At 31.7% G+C, this 24,344-nt stretch overlaps 1 protein-coding gene and 2 long non-coding RNA genes across 4 annotated transcripts; 2 read left to right on the top strand and 1 right to left on the bottom strand.

Moving 5' to 3' along the window:
• The first annotated feature begins 13,569 nt into the window (after positions 1 to 13,569).
• On the top strand, positions 13,570 to 17,302 carry LOC108458460 (uncharacterized calcium-binding protein At1g02270-like). 2 transcript variants are annotated; one of them, XM_017757870.2, is made up of 11 exons: positions 13,570 to 13,921; positions 14,031 to 14,219; positions 14,330 to 14,434; positions 14,600 to 14,705; positions 15,252 to 15,472; positions 15,565 to 15,641; positions 15,730 to 15,835; positions 15,951 to 16,076; positions 16,389 to 16,499; positions 16,623 to 16,691; positions 16,875 to 17,302. In XM_017757870.2, exons 1-11 carry the CDS (start codon positions 13,919 to 13,921, stop codon positions 17,103 to 17,105), a joined length of 1,344 nt encoding a protein of 447 aa, XP_017613359.1. In that variant the 5' UTR covers positions 13,570 to 13,918; the 3' UTR covers positions 17,106 to 17,302. The 2 variants fall into 2 exon arrangements, with proteins under 2 accessions (XP_017613359.1, XP_017613358.1); XM_017757869.2 differs by having other exon boundaries at positions 16,584 to 16,691.
• Positions 17,303 to 21,258: 3,956 nt separating this feature from the next.
• Positions 21,259 to 23,958, bottom strand: LOC108459479 (uncharacterized). The gene is made up of 2 exons (XR_001867358.2): positions 23,417 to 23,958; positions 21,259 to 21,676 (listed from the first exon to the last, which is right to left on the bottom strand). It is a non-coding gene; the product is annotated as an uncharacterized LOC108459479 (long non-coding RNA).
• Positions 21,540 to 22,110, top strand: LOC128295392 (uncharacterized). Its single transcript, XR_008285856.1, has 2 exons — positions 21,540 to 21,671; positions 21,783 to 22,110. It is a non-coding gene; the product is annotated as an uncharacterized LOC128295392 (long non-coding RNA).
• Positions 23,959 to 24,344: the final 386 nt, after the last annotated feature.

Genomic DNA, 24,344 nt, shown 5'->3' with positions numbered 1-24,344 from the left:
TATTTAAATGCATATTTGTTACTTAATAATAAAATGTCTAAAATTGATATTTTATTTCTTAAAAGTACTTTTTACAGAATGTTAAACACTCAAATTCTAAACTAAACTTTTCACAGTACTTTTCAAAAGTATTGTTAAACTAACCTCTAGCCTCCCGCCTCAAAAGATTTGTATGATAGGATTTGTAATACAGTTGCATTTAGTAAGATTTGAATTTGAATATTAAAAAATTTTAACTTTGGTCTTTATTAATAATGTCAATTTTCTTTTTGTTCATTTTAAAAAAAATTATAAAGATATCAAAACAGACAAAGAATTGATATATGATTAGATTTCTTTTATGCATGATGAATTAGAGATCCACATATGATAAATGGGTATCAAGGACTTGTTCCTTCAGCCTAATGCTTTTTTTTTTCTTTTGTGTTCCATGCGACCTTTGGGTGTGGAAGGTCGAAATCTTTTCGAGTAATGTGTGAACAGCCCTTCGGAACACATGCTTTTGCGATGTGGTTGGATTAGGGATATATGGTTCGGTGGTTGTTATGGCCATTTCTGGTTGTTGAGAAAATTTGATTGCATCCCAGTTTTAAAATGTTTATCGACAATTGGAGAAAATCAAATACCATCTTTTTTGCTTCAAATCCTCGACAAACACAATATCGATAAGCATCAGAGTGATAGAGCATATCATTAGTATTGTACTCGTCTATTTAAATGTTACTCCAAGTATAGTGTAAGCAAAATCTAATAAAAAGGTGGTGTTCTTTTATTTTTTTATAAAAAAATTAATTTTTAATTATTAAGGTAGAAAATTCTTTTAGGGGTTGAAATTAAATTGTAATTTTTACAATAGTTAAAATGTAATTTCACTATTTTAGTAGTCTATTTTTTTATAAGTTTTAAAGAATTAAATCAAATTTTTATTATTTTAGGAGTCAAAGTGTAGTTTTATACTTACTAATTGTAAATTTCAAAAATTTTAAAGGGTCTAAATAGAGAATTTTTCATTTTAGGGGTTGAGTCCTTGCCAACCCATTAGTTACATACTGCTAATTATATTTGAATATTTTTATAAAATTAATCAAAAATTAAGATTTAATTTAATTTATTTCATATAATGATGAAATAGTGATTTTATCAAAACATGGTTATTTAAAAATGATATAACTATTTAAATTTTCATATTTTCTATATCATTAATTTATAATATAATATATTTTATTAGTTATTTAAAATTTTGATTTTGTATTATAAATTCACGTCATATAATTTTAGTGCTAATTAACAAATGAAAAAAATATAAAAATATCATATTACATGTTGAGACATTTTTCAAGGAGTGCCTAAACTCTATTTGAGTTGGCAAATTTTGATAACAAATTTCTTTGGATTGCATTTCTTTTAGTACTTGAGATATTTGTTAGCCTATCTTTGATGTCCAAACTTCACTTAGTAACATGTCTTGGGGACTTGTTTGGATTTGGATTGAGGCAATCAACTTTTTATAAATTGCGGACTAGATCAAATTGAGCTAAAGTTGATAGTATATCTTGAAGATTTCAAGACTTATCCTATGTTGTTTTGAAGATATTATTTGTTTTAATTATCTTGTTGGTTCAAAGGGAGATTGATTGTGAAAGATATAATATGTTAGGAAGTCTCATTCACTTATATATTGTAGGGACTTGTATAGGTTTTATATTGATTTTGAGAATAATTTATTTCTATTCATTGTGGAACATTTTTGTGAGTGCATTAAGATGTAATAATGAAGTGTGTGACTTAGTTAGAGTCTTTAGTTTCAAAAGGAAAACTTAGAGGGGAGATGTTTAAATATTAGGTACAAAAGTGAGAAGTCTAAACTGATGAGTGTTGAAGTTTGAAAATACTTGTTCTACGACGTGTTAAAATAGTGAACATTCTCTATGGGCAAGGCCTTTGCAGATGTAGGGAAATCAAACTATGTAAACATCTTGTATTCTTTATTTTTTTGCACTTTCATTTTAAATGCTTGAAGCAATTGGAACTACGTTAAGCACTTCCTGTGGTGTCATTTGATTTTATCTACAAATATCAATTTGGACTCAACAATTGGTATCAGAGCCTTCCACTAAACACATTTAGTGGACTTCCTTATATTGATATTTGTCAGAAATGAAATGTGCATCAGTATCTTGTCCCCCTTTGCTTGACAGTACTAATTATGCCTATTAGAAGGTTAGGATGACTGCGTTTATTAAAGTCATTGATGAAAGAGCATGAAGATTAGTTGTTAATGGTTGAGAATATCCTTTTACTAAAGAAATATGTATTAAGACTCCATAACCTGAGGTGTAATGGATTACAAAAGAAGAAGGCTTGAAAGTGCTAATTCAAAAGCTTCCAATGGAATATTTTGTGGTGTGGATAGACAAAAGTTCAAACGTTTTTTTAAATGCGAGAGTGTAAAAGAGGCCTAATATATTCTTCAAATTGCTCATAAAGGTACAAACATTGTCAAACGATCAAAACTTATTACTAAATTTGAAAAAAAATATAAGAATGCAAGAGAGAGAAACTATTGGCGAAATCTATGCCAAGCATTGTGACCTATCCAATTAGGCTTTTACCCTTGGAGATGAATACACAAATTTAAAGTTGGTTAGGAAAGTTTTTCAATCATTGCCTGAAATGTTCAACATCAAGGAAACTACCATTAAGGAAGCAAAGGGGATTGATACCTTGTATATTGAGGAGTTGATTGGATCTCTTCAAACCTTTGAGATTAATTTAAATGAAGAAAAGAGGAACATAACCAAAGGAGAATAGAGCATTACCTTACAAGTGACAAAAACAATTCCCATTGATTAAAACACTACTGTAGATGCTTTGCAAGAGAAAATAGTGTTATTGAATCAAAACTTCAACAATGCATTGAAGTTCAAAGCTAAACGAAGTTAGGGATTTGAAAGGGAAATCCAGAGTTGTAATCAATAAGGAAGCTACTAGAGATAAAAAGAAAAGGATCCAGTGCCATGAATGTCATGGTTATGGGTACATTCAAGTAGAGTGTAAAAACATCTTGAAGAAAAAAACTCTCTGTGTGTTTCTTGGAGCGATAAAGACTTCACCAACAGTTCAAATTCTGATGAGGAACGCCTAAGTAACTGTACCACCCTGGTTTTTGGGGTTAGAAGTTGGGGCTTTTAAGTAAGAGTCAGTAAGTAGGTCGTGTATTTGGGATTGTTTCTGTGCTTTAGTATTAAAATGGGCCTGCTGGTTTGGTGGTTGGTTGTTTGTTAGTGAACCTCTAGGATTTGAATTCAAGTCCTCATGTGTGTGGTAGGGGAGATATTTTTATTAATTAATTTCCTAGATTTTTTTAATTTTATTTTTTTTAAAACTAGTTATTTACTATTAGTTTTTGTTTTACTTTCTTTTTGCTTTTTCTGGCACGTTCTTCTCTTCTCTTTTCTTTTTTTTTCTTCTTTTTTTTTTAGAAAAAGGTTGTGTTGTGGTTTTCGAAAAGCTTCAGGTTTGAATAGAGGTTGTCATTATGTGTTGATTGGTTTCTAAATGTCTGGATTGCGAATCAGGTGTGGGTTTCGAACCTTTTAAATTTTCATTAACGAATTGTGGTTTGTTTATGTGAAATTGGAAATTGTTGTGTGCTTATGGAATCGACCATTTGAAAGGAGTAATTATCGTGGAATAGCTTAGAATTGGGTGTGATTTTGATATATTTTGAAGTAATTAAGGATTCAGGATCGTTTCGGCAATAAAGGCACGTTTGGTAGCCTATTTCGGTCTGGTTTTATGAACACATAGGTGGTCACACGGGTGTGTGCCCCCACACGGGCAATTTACATTAGGAATTAGGGTTTTCGAGTAAAATTTGGTGCCACACGACTGTGTGTACGATTTGGGGATTTTAGTCGATATTTATATGAGCGTGTGTAATTGAGAATTAGGGTTTGGGTGAATTGGCCTTACACGATCTGACCACACTGCGGTATGGCTAATTTGGGGATTTAGGGATCCCACACAGGTGTGTGTTTTGGGCACAAGGTCGTGTCTGGTGGGCACACGAGCGTGTGAGACCTTCACACGGCTGTGTTTGCCCTGTACTCTATTTTAGCATAAATAGACAGAAAGTTACACGGCCTGTTCACACGACCATGTCCCTGGCTCACACAGGTGTGTACTTTAGCTACACGGCCGTGTGCCTCCTCCCACATGGGCGTGTTGACCCCCCACACAGCCGTATGGCCCTAAGTCACCAATTTTAGTTCTGTATATGTTTTTTTATCTAAAAATGTGTCTATGTATTTCGACCCTTAGCTAGGCTTTAATGAGGGTAGTTAAAATTCTGATTTGGGCTTTGGCTTATGTGTTATTTGTGACGGTTATGCTAGATATCTGATTCTGAACTCAGTTAGCTAGGTGTGTGCATGTCTGTTTCTATTTGACTGTCTGTCGATGTGTTTATTGTTTCTATGAGTTGTAAGCATACATACACTTGTATAAAGTAGTTTTTTGGTTGGTTGTGAAAAGAATGAAGACTGATTTTGATCTGATCTGGTAGATTAATTGTAACTTATCGGTACAGCGGTTTACCGCACTATACCGCATGTACGTCAACTTTGCTACGTACTATTTTCTGATCTGGTAGTTTAACTGTATCATGTCTGTACAACGGTTTACCGTAATGCACTGTACGGAAAATCGTTAGCTTTACTGCGTATTATTATCTAAGTGGCTTGGTCCACATACATGGTGTGTAGGGTTGGATAGGCCTTTCGAGGTCCTTTGTGGTGTGTTTGATTGGTGAGCTTAAATAATTCTTTTGGGGTGTGATTAGGGGATAGAAAGGTGTGTTGGCTGGATGGGTGGGTTTTTACTACTTGAATGCATTCATACGCATCTGATTGAGTGACTGGGTGAAAGTCTATTTGTCTGTATTCTATCTACTTGTCTTAACGTTCGTGACTATTTTAATTGCAGGTATTAAGGTGTAAGCATAATTTCGATTTTCTTATCATTGTGTTTGTGATGATAGTATTTTAGTATCAACCCGTTGATGGGTTTGCCTGTTGTGATTCTGCGTATAGTACAAGTGTTTTAATTGTTGCGTATGGTCGGGACGTAGGTTCCAAGTTTACCCTCTGTTTCTGTGTATCTCTGTAAATACACTATGCCATTGAACTGCTATATGGTTTTTTGTTCTATATTTCTGTTGTATGTCACCTTTTGGACTCACACTGAGCTCCTTTTGGACTCACACTGAGCTCATGTAGCTCACCCCCTTAGTGTTTCCCCTTGCAGGTACATTATCACTTTCTGAAGCTTGGACTCGGCATGCTGGGGGTCTCGGACAATCTTGATAAGGAAACATGTTTAAAAGTCTTCTTTGTGATTGTTATTTTGGTAAATGGTTTTGAAATGTAAACAGTTATAAGAATTGTGGTATGATTTTAATTTGGGCTTTTCGTAAATGGTTTTTTTTGGACAATTTTTTTTTGTAATAACAAGACTTATTTCTAAGCATTTTACAAAACTTAAATACTGTAATTTTTTTTTGGTTTGTTAAACTAAATTCTCCACGATCACTGTGGTGATCAATCTAACCTCTGAGATTCGGCCTAAACTTCAAGTTGAATATAAAAAAAGCATAGTATGTATCTGATTACTGCATGATTCTAATAGTTGTTGCGAGATTCATGGCTCTCTTATGTGAATGTTGAAACTTTTGCAACATCCAATGTCCATGCTATGTAATATTTACATATGATAATTCTTATATTTATAGCTTCACATCAGCTTGGTTAACTTACTTAAAATTCTAAACAAAAATGGAATAATAAATATTTTTAAATTTTAAATAAATAAATATTAAAAATAATTGCCCATTTGAAAGTTAACTAAAATTTAAGAATGAACTAACTACTTTTTAAAAATTATTTATATATTTTAAATTTTAAATTATTTTAAAATAATATAAAATTTCACTTATGTGATACATTCTATTTTGTTAATATTTTATATTGACCTTTATACTTGCTTGAACATGTATTTATAATCGTATTTATACTTATAAACTTTATAAAAAAATTATTGTAAGCTCTCTAATAAAACGTTACACAATTGATAAGGAAAAGGTTAAAATATGTTGTTATTCTCTATACTTGGACAAAATTTGAGATTTAGTCCTTGTACTTAAAAACTTAAAATTTATGTCTTCTTTCTTTTTTGATTTAAAAATCTCAGTCTAAGCACTAACATTGTTAGTATTTCTTGTCAAAATTTATCAAATTGGCACACTAATTAGGTTGTCTTCATATTATGTGACATATGATTGACAAAAAATAAGTATGTTAACAAATTTTGGTAGAGACCACCACCAACAATGATGATTGGGCTAGTGTTTTTAAATTGGAAAAGTAGGAGGATTAACTTTAAAAATATATATATTTTAAGTATAGAGACTGAATCTCAAATTCTATAAGTACAAAGACTAATAACATATTTTAATCTAGGAAAAGGCAAGCATGAAAAAACTACAGAAATATATAAATCGTTCTATCTAAGTGTCGGTACTAAAATGCAGGGAGTTCCTTTTAAAGATAAATACGACATAAAAAATGAAGCTTTGGTTTAGAGGTAAATTTAAGGTTTTACTAATGCAATTAAGATGGGTTTAAATCCCTTTGTATGCATATTTTTGCATATTACAAGTTTTCTCTAGATGATGGGCACAGGGATCAATAGGGTAACGAAGAAGGTGAGACGGAGAGAGGATGATTCTATTGATATGGGTGATTCGATGAGTGAACCTGATGAGGGTAACCAGGCATTGTTTAAAGATATTTTCTTTGGAGAAGATAGTACGAGGGAAAAAGGCTCATGAAAAAGATGATGTTAGGCTACAAGATGGTGAGGTAATTACGAAAATCATAGATGGTATTCTGTCTAACTATTTCTTAAAGAGGGTACATTCTCTGGTTGAGAAAAGTAAGTGCCTTACAGAGATTATCAATTTGATGGGAAGGAGGGTGCAAGTTAATGCTCTCTTGAATAAGGCATATGCTATTTGGAAATTGAAATCGATAATTCTAACTCATGGATTTAGAGAATGACTAATATATGGTTAGCTTTAATGATAAAGAGGATTACGTTAAAGCTTTGATTGTAGTACCTTGAATTGCCTATGGTGAATAATTGATCCATGGTCCTCAATGTTTTTTATGAGCCAAAGTTTACTTTGAAGGATAATTGTTTGGATTTGTTTACCAGGTCTCTCTAGAGCGCTTTACAAAAAAAAAAAATTAACTACTATTAGAAATACTATTTGCTGGGTGGTTGAGATTAACTAGAACATTAATAATGGTTCTAGGGGTTATTTTGCACGAATGACAGTAGTTGTGGATTTGGAGAAACCATTAATCTCAAAGGTTTGGATTGATGGAATGTTACAACAAGTGGAATACAAATGCCTTCCTAAGTTTGATACATGCCTTATTAGGGATAGGAATTCTAATGCTTATAAGCCAAATAATAAGGAAGTGTCATCGACGTTAGTTGTGGATTGGAGAGTGGAGTTGAAAAAATTCGATGATTAGATGATTGTGGGTAAGAAACAAAAAAGGAAAATAATAAATTATATCAAGAAAAATGATAAGAATAGCGAGAATCTTTATGGATCACACTTTACAATTATATCAAATAATTGTGGGCTAATAGGGGGGATCATACAATAGATTATTTAAAAATAAACTCATACTAATTCTTTGTCTGCTGGTATCAAATTTAATGCTAAAAAAGACGGTCAACGTAAGGGACCCATGGACAAAGTGAAAGGAAAGGGAATAGTTGTTTCAAAAGGACCCAAGGTTGTTATAACAACCCGTTTTTAGTGGTACTTACAATAGTGGTTTCGAAACCTTATTTTTTGATGATTGAGTCATTAAATATTATTTATTAATATTTATTAATCTATTATAGAGTTATATTAAATTTTGGTTTGATAAATTTTTTAATTGAATGGTTAATTAAGCTACGATGACTAAATCGTAAAAACCACAAAAGTTAATTGCTATTGATTTTTATTAGTTAAGATACTTAATTAATAAATGTTTGAGGTTTTAAGTGGTAAATTAACCACTTTAAAGGTTTAGTGGACGGTTAGTGCATTCTCTTAGTGCATTCTCCCATTATTTTTATATGTTAAATTTATGATTTAATAATTATAGTTATATGTTAACATAAGAAAAACAAAGGTCATCATCTCCATTTTGTCCCTTTACTGAAATATCAAACAAAACACCATTTTTGGAAGTCTTGAGGTTCAACCAACTTTAGTTCTTTGCATGGTAAGCTAAACCAAGCTCGTTTCATGTTTTTGAGATCGTTGTAGTTTAATCTAATTAGCCTGGGTACTAAATCGTAAAATTGTTAAAGTTTTGAAATGTTTCCATTGATTTTTTTTTGATGTTTTTGTTGTCATATAGCTTGGTTATAAGCTTATATTTGATTATGGACTAATTTGTATGGTGAAATTGGTTCGTTTTGAGTTTAGGAACTAAAATGAAAATATTTTGATTTAGCATGAAATTTCTATAATTATTTATTGTAGAGGGATATATAAGGATATATTTGAAATCGGATTGTGAAATGAGGCTTAATTATGAAAGACATGATAGTTTTGGTTTTAAGGACTAAATTGAATAGAATGTGAAATTTAAGGAAACTATGAAAAGTGATAAGATATCATATGCATTAAACAAATTGTTTTAAGGTAATTGACACTGATATTTTGAAATGAATTACTGTATAGATCAAGAATTGAATTAATCGGTATATAATCGAGGAAAAGGAAAATTACAAATTAGTCCCTGACACTTATATTGTTGTTTGTACTTGGTAAGTTCATATGGTGTAGTTATGTTTATAAATGTATTGAATATGCTTAAATCATGAGTTGTTGTTATATAAATTGTATTTTGAAATGCATTCAAAATGGTACAAAAGGGTGAGAAGGACTGAAATGTAAAGAATTGTTCTAATATGTGTATTGAGCTCAGACTAATTTAGGATAAAATACAATTGACTTGACAATAGGGTTAGCTACGCGCTAGTACGAGATATACATTACGATGCCTACTGCTTAACATGTCGATGCCTACTGGTGTGGTTTAGTTAACTTTTTATTTGTATCTGTTATTATATTTCATCGAGTTAATGATTTAAGAAGGAAGAGTATTGTCTAATTCGGTATAGCGATCGGAAATAAATGTGTTCATATGTTTTGATTGGGCAAATGATGTATTTCATTTGATAATTTAGATGAAACAATACTGAATTGATTTGTACTAGTGAATGGATGGATTATACGATTGTATATGAAATACTCACCTTCGGTTGTGATATGTTGTGACAGGAAACATAGTTAAATTTGTTGTTTTTAATTGTTTAATTATGAAATAAGATAAGTTTACTGTTTTAACACCTATGAGCTTACTGAGTATATATATATATGCTTACCCTATTGTTTTTTGCTGTCTTGTTTTCTCTTCGCGGAACGTGAAAATCGAATCAACTCTGAGCTAATAAGAAGTTACGGAAAGCCAAAGTTCCTGCAAAAATAAAAATTCATCGTTGGCATCTTTTTCATGACTCTCTTCCAACCATGAAGGACTTGGGTAAGAGGAGATTAACTAATTGGGTGGAACGCAAGCGAAAAGGGTCACAACCTGAAACGACCTTCCATGCATGTAGGGATTGTGAGCATGTTCGCGCTATTTGGGCCTGGCCTTTAATTAGGGGTTGACCGATGGGATTCCCTTGCAAGATTGATTATCCTCATGGATTAGTTCTTCTGATGAGAAATTTTTTAAAGTGGGCTTAATTTGTCATTGCCATGCTTAGTTCAATCGAAATGAAATTTACATAAGGGTGTTGTAGCCTTTGTGGAGGAATAATGTAGGTTCATTTTGGCTTATCAAGTAGCATACTCTGGTGCTTAGATTTCCATGGTGCTGAAACAAAGCTTTGGTATGGTTTGTTGGTCTCTATAGGTTAATCTTTAAGTTAAGCTAAACTTTGATGAAGTTCTTTTACAAGAAGCGAAGCGAGGTGCTGTTGACTTTGTGGTGAGGAATCTCCATGGAAAGATTCTGGGTTCTTGCATGGTTTTTCTCCCTTGTGTGTTTGATTTGGAAATGCAAAGGCTTTTGCATGTTTTAATGCCCTTAAATTTGTTGGAGACCTTGGTCTAAGAAAGGTGATACTAAAAGGAGATGCAATGAATTTGATCAGGAGTTTCGAGAATGGGGGAATTGATGTTTTCAAAACGGGTGTAATGCTTAGGAATTGCAAAATGGAGGAGAAGCGTTTGATTGCTCGTCTTTATTGTAATGTATCTTGATATGGTAATCAAGTGGCTCACCAACTTGCTAAATTTGCCCTTGGTATCAATGAGTTATTGTTTTGGGTAAATGAAGTGCCATGGGAAGACATGCCTATTGTAAATATTAATTGTACTTCTTATTGGTATTAATAGAGATTTACAATATTCTTTTAGAAAATAATTTATCTTAAAATATTTTCCTTTAATATTGCTTAACTAAAATGGTAACTAATGAGTAAAAGGATATCTTCGTTTTCCCAAACAACAATCAATAAAAAAAAAAAAAGGTAAAATGGTAATTGATGAGTAAAAAGAACAACAATTAATAAAATAAAATAAAGTTGATATATAGAGTTTTGATATGTTGGTAATTCATATTATATAAAATTGAAATATCTGTATATTCTTGAAGGAGTTTACAAATAAATTATACTATTATTTTTAACTAATATTCCAGAGATAGATTTAGTGCTTCGGAATTGCAAAATGGAGATAAAAGCTTTCGATTTCTTGCCTTTTCTATCATGTAGCTAGAGATGGTAATCAAATGGCCACCCAACTTGCTAAATCCACCCTTGGTATTAACCAGCCACTATTTTGGATAGATGATGCCTATTGTAATTAATGTTAATATTAATAGAAATTTGCAATTTTCATTTAAAAATAATAATTTATCTTTAGATAAATGCTTAACACTTTGAATTACCTAACTCGATTATTTTCTTTTAACATTGCTTAATTAAAATGGTAATTAATGAGTAAAAGGATATTCTCTTTTTCCCAAATAACAATTAATAAAAAAATGGTAATTCATCAGTAAAAATATATTTCCTTTTACCAAAAAGAAAAGACACAATTAATAAAATAAAGTTATGATATGTTAATAATTCATGTTATATAAAATTTTGAAGGAATTTACAAATACGGGTATTTTAGAGATAAGTGTAGCGCTTAAGAACAGCAAAATGGAGGGCCTCTACTGTCATGTATCTCGAGATGGTAATCAAGTGGCCAACTAACTTGTTAAATCCACCATTGATATTAACGAGCCACTATTTTAGCTAGTTGAAGTGTCACGTGAAGTCATGTCTATTGTAAATATTGATTCTACTTATTGATATTGATAGAAATTTGTCGGGTTCATTCCAAAATATTGATATTGTTGATTACTTTATTCTATTTTATGGGTTAGTATATAGTATACTTTTTTAACTCTATAAGCATAGTTAAAGAATTGTCATGTATTAAGAATTTAAAAATAAAATTTTTTTTTCAAGCAATTTGCTTTTATCTTTTGTTTTGCTTAGCGACGGTGTTAGTCTTCGAGTTGGTTATCGCCCGTCTTTTTCCTCACCAATCAACTTTTTTTTCTTTCTTCTTCTCATTCACTACACATGTCTTCTCTCTTTTCAATTTACAGATCTATTTTGTAAGTATCTTTGTTGTCTTCACAAGTTATGATGAACAAATGACAGTGCATATCGTTTGCTAAAACTCCACAACCACCAGTAGTTTTTCTTGAAAAGTGAGTGGCTCTTTGTCAACTTCTTAATCTGTTTCTATTTTGAGAGTATTTTAAATTAATAAATTATTTCATATGTCGATTTGGCCCCATATTATCTTCAGTTTTATATATTTTTTTGTTTGTTTTTCTATTGTTTAATAAATCTTCAGTTTTAGAAGTTTTTGTTTGCTATTGTAACACTTTTTTTTAGTCTTGCTTATGCATATAATAGTAGTTTTACAAGTAATTTTAGAGATGATTTTGTTGTTACCCTCTTTAGTTTGGTAAATGCTAGATTCTTTTATAGATTTTTATTTGCCGCTTTGGATCATATGGGGTTGATTTATTTATTGTATTAAGTACTTGCAATCACTCCAGATATGTCGTGCTTGAGTTGTGACAAAGCTAATTGTCAGCGTGCTATAATGTTCTATTGATGCTAAGGTTAAAGCCTTTGTTGTGTTCATGAAGTTTGTCATTCATCATCTACAACTTCACCATCTACAACAAGTGTTTGCTATTTTTTTTTCTAAATTGTATGATTTCATTCATGGAATAAATTAATAAATTTACCTTTAAAAAAAATCATCTCCAATTAGATAGTAAACACTTGAATTACCTAACTTGAGTATTTTCTTTTAATATTACTTAATTCAAATTGTAATTAATGGTAAAAAGATGTTTTTCTTCTCAAATAACAATGAATAAAATAGTAATTAATGAGCGAAAATATTTTCTTTCTTATCAAACAACAACTAACAATTAATAAAAAGAAAAAAGAAAAGTAAAAATAAAATAAAGTTGATATATAAAGTTTTGATATATTTCTTAATTTGATAGAGTTTACAAGTATAGTAGAACAAGAAAAATATGATTGTGCAATTATAATTAACCAACTCACTACAAAGTACAATTGAACTAGAATTGAAATAAATCTAGTTAGAATCCACAGATAGTAAAATTTAAACCCGTAGATAAAATTCAAATATGAAAAATTTTGATTCTACAACATTAACCTTACTATTAATCCGAGATGTTATTAACTATTTTTCTTTAAACTATATTGTATACTTTTTACAAAGTAAAATATATTATTTTATATATTAAATTAATAAAACCTGGCTAAAATTTATAAACCTTCAACTTTATATTAACTGCTAAATATATTTGCTATTAATTTTTACCCGTGATATATATTTGTATAAGGTATTCCTGTCATATGTAGAAATTGTTTTCAATCATGTGCTAAAAAGGCCTTCAAGAAGGAGTAGGTGCATGTGCAATTTTCTTTTCTTTGTGAAAATCATAAAAAAAAAAAAAAAAAAACTCTTTTTGGTATTTTTCTTAAACCTGCTACGACTGATATCCTTAATAAAAAAAGAAGCAAACACGTTGTTAAAAAAAAAAATTAAAATTGAAGTTGATAAAAATAGGATGTTTGACGAGTTCAATGTATTTTTCAAATGCATGATGATAAAATATCATGATACTTAACTTTCTTGTTAAATTCAACCCGATTTTTATTCAAACAAGAAAATAATTTTCCAAGAATAAAATAAAATTCCATATTAAACAAAGTGGAATGTTCTTAAAATTACAGTTAAGATACAAAAAGGGACAGTTAAAATAGCCCAAAAAGTGATACAGCCTAAGGGATATCTAGCTTGGGCATATCCAGCTGTTTACCAGGAAAACCAAAAATAAAGCTTAAACATTGGGACCCTTTTGCAGTAAAGCACAAAAACAGAAACAACAAATCATAACAAAAACCACCATCCTCCTCCCCCTGAATTCGATCAATCATTTCTCCTACTTTTTCTTGAATAAAATCAAATCATCTCCACCATATTAATTCATGATACTGCACCTGCATCTAACTCTTGTCCACAAGCCCAGGCCAAGGCCTAAATCAAAGTTGAATTAAATCACCCTTTTTTAAAAGCCTTTCATTTTGTACAGCCCCTTCTATCATTTATTTTCTTCTACTTGCTTGCGGCAAACAACAATCAGAGTAGCTATAACTTGAAATGGTCTGTTGGAATTTGGAATCGTTGTGTTGTTTGTTACATTGGGTTTTGTTTTTCTTTCAATGTTTTATCTTGTTAATGATTTGTTTTTTATTTTTTATTTTTTTTAAAGGTAATGTTGGCAAGTTTTTTTAAAGACCCAGAATTTGCTAATGTGGATTCAAGTGAAAACGAGTCTATACCTTTTAGAGGAACGATTTTGAGGACAAAAAGTGGTAAATTTTCATCAGTTTCGGAGCCTTGCGTTTCTTGTACCACCTTCAACATCTTGGCACCTATCTACAAGCGATTGGACCAGCAGGTGATTTCTTCTTCTCCTTTCCCTTGTATTTTACTTTCTCTTTCATTGTCATCTTTTTGTTTGTAAATTTTGCTAATTTCGTTGTTTCATTTGGGGTGGTGATGGAACAGAATCAGAACGTACGTGAAAGTGATTTCAGAGCATTTTGGTTAGCTAGAAATGAGAGGATTGTAGATTGGTTGCTTTATGAAAGCTCTTCCATTATCTGTCTCCAGGTGGGTTTCATGTGCCCCTTTCTTTTGCTTTCTCTTTCTCATCAGATTGACTATCGGTGTATGAATTTTTCAATAAGAAGTGACTCTTTCCTTCTATTAAGAGCCTTAATTTCAAGTATGATAACATAAGCCTTTCATTTAATGTGCTTTTTGGTTCAATGATAGGAATTTTGGGTTGGAAATGAAGAATTGGTACAAATGTACGAACAAAGGCTTGGTGCTAGTGGCTATGACACCTTCAAGCTTGCAAGAACCAACAACCGAGGAGATGGTACATGTTTTTCAACTGATTTCTTCTGATGTTGTAGGCAAAATTTTGAGATTTTGCTTACAAATTCCTATATGTTTTCCTGACTATTAGTAAATTAAGCGTAAATAAACTCAAAGTCATTAAAGAATCTGAGAGTTGGATACAAAATTGTTGTAATATTAGTTCGATGCAACTTGCTATTCTTCATTTTGGTGGTTCATGTCTGACTTCTTCGCTGTCAGTCTTTGGGCCTTCCATTTGGCTCGCTTCCTATAGAGTATAGTAAACAGAAATATAGCCATTTTTCTCACCTTTCGACGGCCGAACTTGGTTCCTTTATAGTTCACATATTTTCCTTTTTTCTCTCTCTTTTCAGCTACTAACGCCGGGGGAAGATGATGGGGATATCTTTTAGGCTGTTAGCAGTCCTAATAATGTGTACAGACTATCCTGAAAGATTTAATTCAGTTACTGTGGTGCTTGATGTTTTGTTTTCATTTTACAACTTTTCGAAGTATTCATTACTAGTCTCAAGCTTGAGAATTTATATTAGTTTTTCTACGACAGGCTTGCTGACTGCCATTCACAAGGAGTACTTTAGGGTTTTAAATTATAGAGAGTTGCTCTTCAATGACTTCGGAGACCGTGTTGCTCAGTTGTTACATGTTCAATCGGTCATCCCTTTCTTGCAAAATAATGATGATAGTATGCAACAAGAAATTCTTATTGTGAACACCCACCTGTTATTTCCTCACGATTCCAGTTTATCCATCGTAAGAATTCACCAGGTAGATGTTATCTTCCTCTAGGATTTGTCTTTATATGACTCCCTATTTTCTGTTTCGATTACTTACCTCTTTTTAGGGCATTCTTCGCTTAGGTTTATAAAATACTACAATATCTTGAAACATATCAGAGAGAAAACAAACTCAGCCAGGTGCCTGTCATGCTCTGCGGGTAAGCATAATGTTTGGTTTTATTGTTTCATGATTTCCTCATATGAGCGTGCTCTAATATGTTTTGTATAATGTTTTCGGTGTTGTAGTGACTGGAATGGAAGCAAGCGTGGGCATGTTTACAAATTCCTCAGGTCCCAGGGATTTGTTTCATCGTACGATATTGCTCATGAATATACAGACAGTGATCACAAGGTTAGTACAGTTGATTTCACATTTTAGCATCTTTGTATCAATATACCGTTATATTGCTAGAGTATGCAGTGGGTAGTGATTAAATGTGTTGGATCTATCATCGTACATCATGCAGTGGGTTAGCCATCGAAATCATAGAGGAAACATCTGTGGTGTTGATTTCATATGGCTTCGTAACCCTAACAAGTCAATAAAACCATTGAAGATAAGTTGGGCTGAAGCAGCTTTCGGTATAATAAAGGTTAGTTCAGCAATTTCCATATTACACTTATTCAGACTTCTTTCTTTCTAGATTAAATTATAACCTAATGCGTTATAACTACTTGTCTAATCTACGATCCATGCTTCCCTTGTTGATGAAACTGTCAAGTGATTGATTTGGGAATTCGAATCCACTGCTGATCTCTCTAAATCATACCTACATTTATGTTTCTTATGATTTGTAGCATGATGAGGACATTTGTTCTCTTTACCTTTTTATGTTGCAAATGAATATCATGAATTAACATGCTTTCGACATTAAAAACTTAATATTCCATTTTCTTGGTTCCAGTATCAACTTCAAAAGGCTTCATTGAATGAAAAAGATGCCTTTGACTTTCTAAGGGCCGACAACAATGGAAACTACATAACATATTCGGATTTCTGTGATGCACTTAAACAGGTATTTTTCATTCACTTCCTTGATCCGATTATTATGATGGGAGTGATAAAGATGAAGTTCTCATCGTTTCCTAATCATCTACAGCTAAAGTTAACCAGTCTTTCTCATGGACTAAGTTTCCAGGAGATGAAAGATCTTTGGGTCCAAGCAGACGTTGATGGAAATGGTGTTCTAGTCTACGATGAATTTAAAGTATGCATCTCTAATTTATGCCTTTTACCAGTTACAGATTTCCTTTATCAAATGGTGATAAGTTTTGACAACATAATTTGATGTATTTTTGATAATGTAGTATTTAAGCGAATTTTCTCTTGTAAAAAGATTTGAACAGTCACTGTTAAAATGGTTAATAACTGGTTGACATTATTACTGCAGAGAATTTGGTACTGTACATGTTCAGAAAATATAGATGAAGATAGCAACTCAGAGGACTCGAAGGAAGGCATCACAAAAGAAGCCTTTGGTTTCGCAGTAAAGAATGCGATTCTCTTCCCCCGCGAAGTGGAGAAGGGGATATGGCCCGAGAACTACCACCTTTCCGATCATGCCCGACTCACTGCACTGTTCTCACCGGTTAGGTTACGGTGTTCACAGAAAAGCCTATAGCACGAGAGAGAAGATAGACTTTTGTAACACATTGTAAACAAAAGGAAAAAGAAATTGTAGTTTGGGAGATGTTTTTGTATAGTTGAGGAAAAGTCGCTTTATCACATCCAATTTATTCATTTATTGCGAACAAACACCAAATATAAGTAAATGGAAATGGCATTTTAGGTTAGGGGAAAGAAAAATTTTCCAAACAATTTGGTCTTACTTTTAAACAAGTTTTAAGTCCATTAAAATTACAGTTACTTTATATCAAAATTTATGTAATATAGGTTATTACCATATTAATTGATATACAAATGTAAAATATTTTAAATAAATAATGTCCCGTATAAATATAAGTTAGGCATGCATGTTTGTGTTTTATCACTTGGAACAATCTGCTTCCATGTTGCATTGGCCGCAAGGTGGTAGCGGATTACAGGCATAGCAGTCACCTAGCCAGCACCACATAAAGCATAGTATGCATCCGTAGTTAGGTTTCTTGTATAGCATTCCTGATAGCCTCTCTCCCTCAAAACAAGCCATAAGAAATATTTTACACGCTGATGATATTTATTCATCCAAGTAGTCAACCAACTGACCAAGCCTTGTCTTTAAGTTTCCAACAGTTTCTAGGCAAATAATTATAGACTTCACATTGGAACACTGGTATGTCGGCAGAAAAAATATACCAATGATCAAAACCCATCAATCTATGTGCGAGAAGTGAAATCGGGTTAAAAAGAATGGTAAAGAAGTACACCTAAATTAATCTGAGCCAGAAAATGTTAGTGGCAGAAAGTGATTTCAACATCAATCGAACCAAAATAATCACAACCTTCAAGTTCTGGTCTCTACCATATCCACCTAGAGAAATGATCGAAAAACCCTCTTTAAACTTCTTAAAGAGTTCTAAAAAAACTTGCTACTAGACAAGTCAAATTCGAGTAAGTAATAGAGAATGGATCAAGACTTGCCTGTGTTCAAATATTCTTATATTGAATAGCCAAATTTTTTAGAGTAATTTAAGGGATTAGAATAAAAATATGATATCCTTCCCACAAAAGATATCTGTTTATTTTCACCTTTAAATATATCTTTGACCGAAATTAATTAAAATTATTTTTAATTATATGAAACTTGTTGAGTGTTTTTGTGAGTATCTCCCCCAAGGAGGTTAATTTTCCTATTTATATGATATGGTTTCTGGATGCGACGTCTTAGGTAGGCCCTAATGCATGCCAACATGTACTCTATTCTAATATTAACATGTGCTCCTTAAGTGTGGATTTGCTTGCATGATGATGCGAATTCACCACATGCGAACTCATGTAAGCGAACTATATAGGCTATCACTATTGATGTCAAGTTGGTCTCAATCGAGTAAGAGGGTAACGAGTCGGTAATGATGAACACCATAACAATTTTTCCTTACCTAATTCGAAGTAACTCTTCTGATAATTTGGCTAGGCGAAGTGGGGGGTTTTTGAAAATGAGAATTATTGTATGCACCTTTCGTTTAAAATTACAATATACGTTTTAACACTGTTAAAGGAAGATACAATTGTATGAATTTTATTGGGCCTTCATTCTTGGATGTGAAGGAAACAATAATGAAGAGGGGGAAGAAGAAAAAGACACCACTAATCCCAATGATACCAGTGCGAACTCTTTATTTCATTACATTTGTTGTACTTGTTGGATTACATTGTGAACTACTAGCCATGACTTTCCCGTTGTTTCTTGGCTAAGGTTCAGCTTAGTGATTCGAAGGTTGGAACGAGCTTCCATCTTTGGTTGTCTTGTTAGTGCTAGAGGATTTGGGCTTGACTCCTTGTGGCCAATTCTTTTACGAGAGAAACACATTTTATCTATTCTTTCATACACCAATTGTTGACTATGTCCTCCTACGTAAATTCTTTCTTATGTTTTATATCATGATTTGACACCTATATTATACTTTTTTTTTTACTCTAGTACTTAAAGTTTTTTTTATTATATATATTTGGTATTTTAACTATTCATACACGTTATAGATTTTATTTTGGAAGTTAAGTAGTGTAAACAAATATATAAATATATATATATATATATATATACATTCAATCAATGAGAATGCATCACTTTTCTCTGTCTTTTTCATATATCATTGATGATGTGACCTAACTTACTTTTGACGGTCAATCGTTTTTTTAATTTAAAACTTTTTTAGAAATTAAATATATATTTTGAATTTTTTGAAAAATCATTTTTAATTTTGATTTTTCTATAACTTATAAATTATAAGAAATATTTTTTAATTCTTTTATTTTTTGTACTTTGAAAATTGACTATTTTAATTTTTAATATATATACAAAGATTTTAAATTTTATTAGATATGTTTTAAATATTTTAGTTCCTTTTTTAATTATTTACAATTTATGTAATATTTTTATAATTTTAAAATAATTTATATAAAATTTTTGAATTCTTTTAATTCAATACTTTCATATATTTTTGAATTATATATATTACACATTATATTTATCTTTTGAATTTTGGATAATTTTTAAAGGATTTCACGTCATCAATTGTTATATGTAAAGGAATACAATATGACTTGTTCTCATTGGCTATATGTGTCATTTGTATTTTGGGTAAACCACACAGAAAGTCACCTAATTATATGTTTTCCATTTTAGATAATTAATATAAAAAGTTTATAATTTAAGCACTTATGTTATATAATTTAATCATTTTTAGTCACTCCTGTTAAAATCTCAAACAAAAATTTGACATGTCATTTTTCTTTTGAAATTGGGTTTTTTTTTATTCTTTTTTTCCTTTTTTCTTCTCTTCCTTCTTCTAACCCTAGCTATAGCCTTTCAACCATCAGTGCTTTGACAGGCACAAAACCACCACTAAACAACAGGTCTCTCCACACCTTCTATTCGTCCTTTGATTTAGATTTTCCCAAAATATGATCAAAACTTACAAAACCTCAAGCAAAGGTTCAATGCTAAAAACTCTGATCCATAGGCATCCATAATTGGATCCCGCAAGCTCGAGATATGTTGTTTTCCTCAACCTTTTCTCTACCTTTATTGTTTGGATTATTGAATAGAACTCTGATGCTTAAAGAAATGAGAAGCCCTAAAAGATGAGTTCTCCCTTTATGTTTTTTTCCTTTTTTATTCTTTCTCTAATTTTTTTCTTTGCTTCTTGCTCACATTTTTTTGCTTGATTTTCTTTTCATTCTTTTTTTGCTATATAGGCTTTTTGATTTTTTATTTGCTCTTTTCAATTTTTAGTTTGATGGTTGCCAGAGTGTGTAGTGGGGGAGGGGGGGCGAGGATTGCTCGCAACTTAGGTTTTTTGTTCTTCCCAAATTAGTTGTGCTTTGCTTCTTTGAGCTTCATCTTACTTTCCAGAAAATTCACTTCTTATTGGAGGATTGCTTGTGAGAATGAGCAAGGCTATGAATTTCAATGAAGTCAGAGATGGTAGCCATTCAATTTCGAGTGCTTATTAGGACTGTCGTGACTACCCTCAACGTTTTTGTCATTGAATTAATGGATGTTTGCTGCTAAGGGATTGATGGAGTTGGTAGTGAAGTAAGCACAAAAGGCGAGAATTGAAATTGACCCCAACAATGAACGAGGCATGAGACGGATTCTTTTGGTTTTGGACTAAAATGATATTTTATTACATAATTTTTTTTAGGGTTGTATACCTCATTTAAATTAAATTAAAAGTTAGGGGACTAAATTGATAATTCTTTAATGAATAATATTGACATGATTTTTACTTTAGGCTCCGTTTGTTTACCAGTAAAATATTTTCCGGAAAATAGTTTCTAGAAAATGATTTACTTTTTTGAAAATAATTTACTTTTTAGTGTTTGGATGAATCTGTGTAAAATATTTTCTGTTGTTTGGTAAATTTCTAAAATATTTTCTGAAAAAGTTTTTTACATATATTAATAAATTTATATATATTAATAAATTTATATTTTAAATTATTTTTACATATATTGTAATGATTTATTTATTTATAAATAAATAAATCAAATTAAATATATAATAATACTCAATTATTAAGCTAGAATATTAACCGTCATAAATTGAAAACAACCAAGTCAAATAAATTATTTGTAATTGTGTTATAAAAAAATAAAAAACAAGGATTGAATAATTATAAAATAGCCTCCAAACCACAATTAATACTAGAAATTAATAATATTATTCCAAATACATAATTAGTAGTACACCACATAATAACAACAACATTGTCCAAGGGCATAACTAATAGTACACCACATAATGTTGTTGATGCACAAGACTCGTCTCTTGAAAACCAGAAAGAGGAAAGGGACAGCATGATCCATTGGACTGTCAGAGAATCAAGGATTCAAATGACCCGGGGAACTGTCTACAAGGTTGTTCATTGTTGCATCAGGCATGCCAATGTGGGAATTGTGTGATGCTTGAGCTGCTGCTGCAGTTTGGTGCTGATATAAATATGCGCGACTTTCATAGCAGGACTCATTTGCACCATTGCGTTGCACTAGGGAACAACTCATTGGCAAAGCATCTACTAATAAGGTAAGCTGCATAGGAAAACTGCAACTTCAGACAAATAAATGATAGCATCAAAGTATACTTAGTAATTTCATCTCTTGTAAATGTGGTTTTAATTTTGGCAATACTGTGCAGAGGAGCAAAGTCTTCAATTACAGATGAGGGGTGATTAAGTGCACTAGAAAAGGCGATGGAGAAGGGAGCAATTAAAGGTGAGGAACTGATTATTCTGCTGAATGAAAGCTAGTGAAACAAACGTATCAGGGTACTATTTATGCTGCTGAATGAAAGCTAGTGAAACGGTTTTTTAGTTAGTTCGGCTGTTCTTTTATCGGTTCTCTGGAAAAAGTATCAGGGAAGCCCCTGTCCCTAGGGGTGGAATGCATTTCAATCCCTCTACTGAAAATGGGCAAATTAACCTTATCTATTTCGAAACATACGTAATTGAATTTGAAAATAAAAATGAAATTCTAACTCTAAAAGGAACTTTTGTGCTTATTCAAAGCTGCTGAATCAATTTCACCTTGAGAGGTTATGGCATGTAAATAATAGACATTCGATGAATGTTAGGACCCTCCTCCGTACACAACACTGAAATGATTCGGTTAATATCATCTTTCTGATACTTGGTTTAGGCATGTGCAATATGATTGTTATGCATATTGTCAGACCTAAAATATGATCAAGCTAAAATCAAAAACCAAATATGACGAAATACTCAAAACCAGTATAAGATTCCAATAATTATTACTAAATAATCATTTTTTCCCCTCAAAACATAAAATCACAAGATTTATCAGATGCAACAAAATTATTAAAATTCAGAAGCATAATATGTCATTTCACCAAATAGAAATGAGCATATCTTGTGATAACTCAATGGAGGAAGATCAAGTTGCACGACCATGCATTTACTTCTATGAAGAAAGAGCAACCCTCCAAAGCTTTAACCAGACCTCATTATTGCTTCAATATCATTTATAGAGGAAGAGCAGCTTCAATTTTGCTTTATGATTCTAAAGCAGTACCTTTAAACCTCTTTTTCATCTTCTCAACAACTTGCTTAGCTTTCTATGATCTCGACCTTTCTACCAACCCTTTAACCAGGCCTTCCATCGCCTCAAACGGTGGAACCCATTCCCTCTTTATGATTTCCTTGCTTATTTCCAAAGCCATATCCAACTCTCATTCATTCACCATACTCCTAATCAAGCTATAATAAGCAAAAGAACAAGGCAAAACATACCCATCACTCAGCATCTTATCCAAAACCTTCTTAGCCAATTCTAAATCCCCTATCCTATAAAACCCATCAGTGATAGTATTATAGCTAGTTGAATTTGGTTTCAACCCTTTTGAAACCATCTCATCTAACAACTTCTTAGACCTAGTACATTCCTTACTCTTGTACAACTTTGAAATCCTATGATTATAAGTAGCCAAATTGCCTTCAATCCTTTTATTTATAACCTCTTTCATAAGCCCACCAAATCCATTTTGGTCCCTATTCTTCAAGTAAGCCCCTAGCAATATGTTATAAGTTTTTAATATTTGGATTAACATCCATTTTCTCAACCCATTCACAGGCAGATTCAATCTTATTTTCTTTTACAAATGCTTTTAATACCAAGTTATGTGATACTGCTTTTGGCTTAACGCCACGCTTTTTAGGAAGAGTCTTGAAACAATCGTGAATTTACTCAAACATACTATTGTTTAGATAAAGTGTGAGAATAGCACAAAGGGATTTTTCAGATATATTACAATACCTGTTTCTAGACAAATCGTCGAGCGTTTAGAGTGCTTGTGGAACCATCCCAGCGTTTGAGTAAAGCATAATGAGACGAATCCAAAAACCTTCGGATTTGAGCGCAAGGGTGTATTGAGAATTGAGCTTTTGGGTCTCGAGGAGCTGGTCGACGAGGTCAAGGCGGTTGGCATAGGCTAGCTTGCGGATGGAGAGGTGGTAGATGAGGCGGTGGTGGAGGAAAGTAGGCAAATGGGAACATTGTTTGAAGATTTTCGCTAGCTTTTCAAGGCTCTTCTTGGTTATTATGGCAGATTTCGCGGCTTTGAAAGATGGAAATAGGGTTCTGTTTTACAGCCTGGGTGGAGAAGAATGCTTTGGGGATTGCTAGCTTTGAGTTTTTGAAGATGGAAGCCAAGACCCAGCGAAGAATTTTCCTAAAAAAAGACATCATTTTCCCATATTTTGTAAAATATTTTACAGTAGGAAATCATTTTCAACAAACCAAACATCAGAAAAACTTGAAAAGCATTTACGGAAAAGCTTTTACAGGTTACCAAATGGAGCCTTAATTATGTGGAAAATTAAAATATAAAATAAAAAACCCACGTCAACTTGTCGTTTTTTATTTTAACAAGAGTGGCCAATATGACCAAAATATGTAATGTGAGTGTTTAAGTTACAAACTTTTTATTTTGGGTATTTAAAATGAAAATTTTTTATATTTCGATGACTATCTGTATAGTTTATCCTTATTTTTTTCTTTAACATCATTAAGTTTTAGATGAAAAAATTATAAAAATGATAGTTTAGGTAATTATATAGAATGAAAAATTAAGTAACAATGTGAGAAAAATAAATATATTTTAAAAACCAAATATGATATAGACATTATTTTAAAGAAAAACTTGTAAGAGCAAACATTAATTAAAAAGCTATGACACCATCCA

This window comes from Gossypium arboreum, chromosome 7 (genome assembly GCF_025698485.1).
Source record: "Gossypium arboreum isolate Shixiya-1 chromosome 7, ASM2569848v2, whole genome shotgun sequence".
Classification (NCBI taxonomy): Eukaryota; Viridiplantae; Streptophyta; class Magnoliopsida; order Malvales; family Malvaceae; genus Gossypium; species Gossypium arboreum.
The sequence above is the reverse complement of the archived record's forward strand: the minus strand, read 5'-3'. Positions and strand labels throughout refer to the sequence as shown.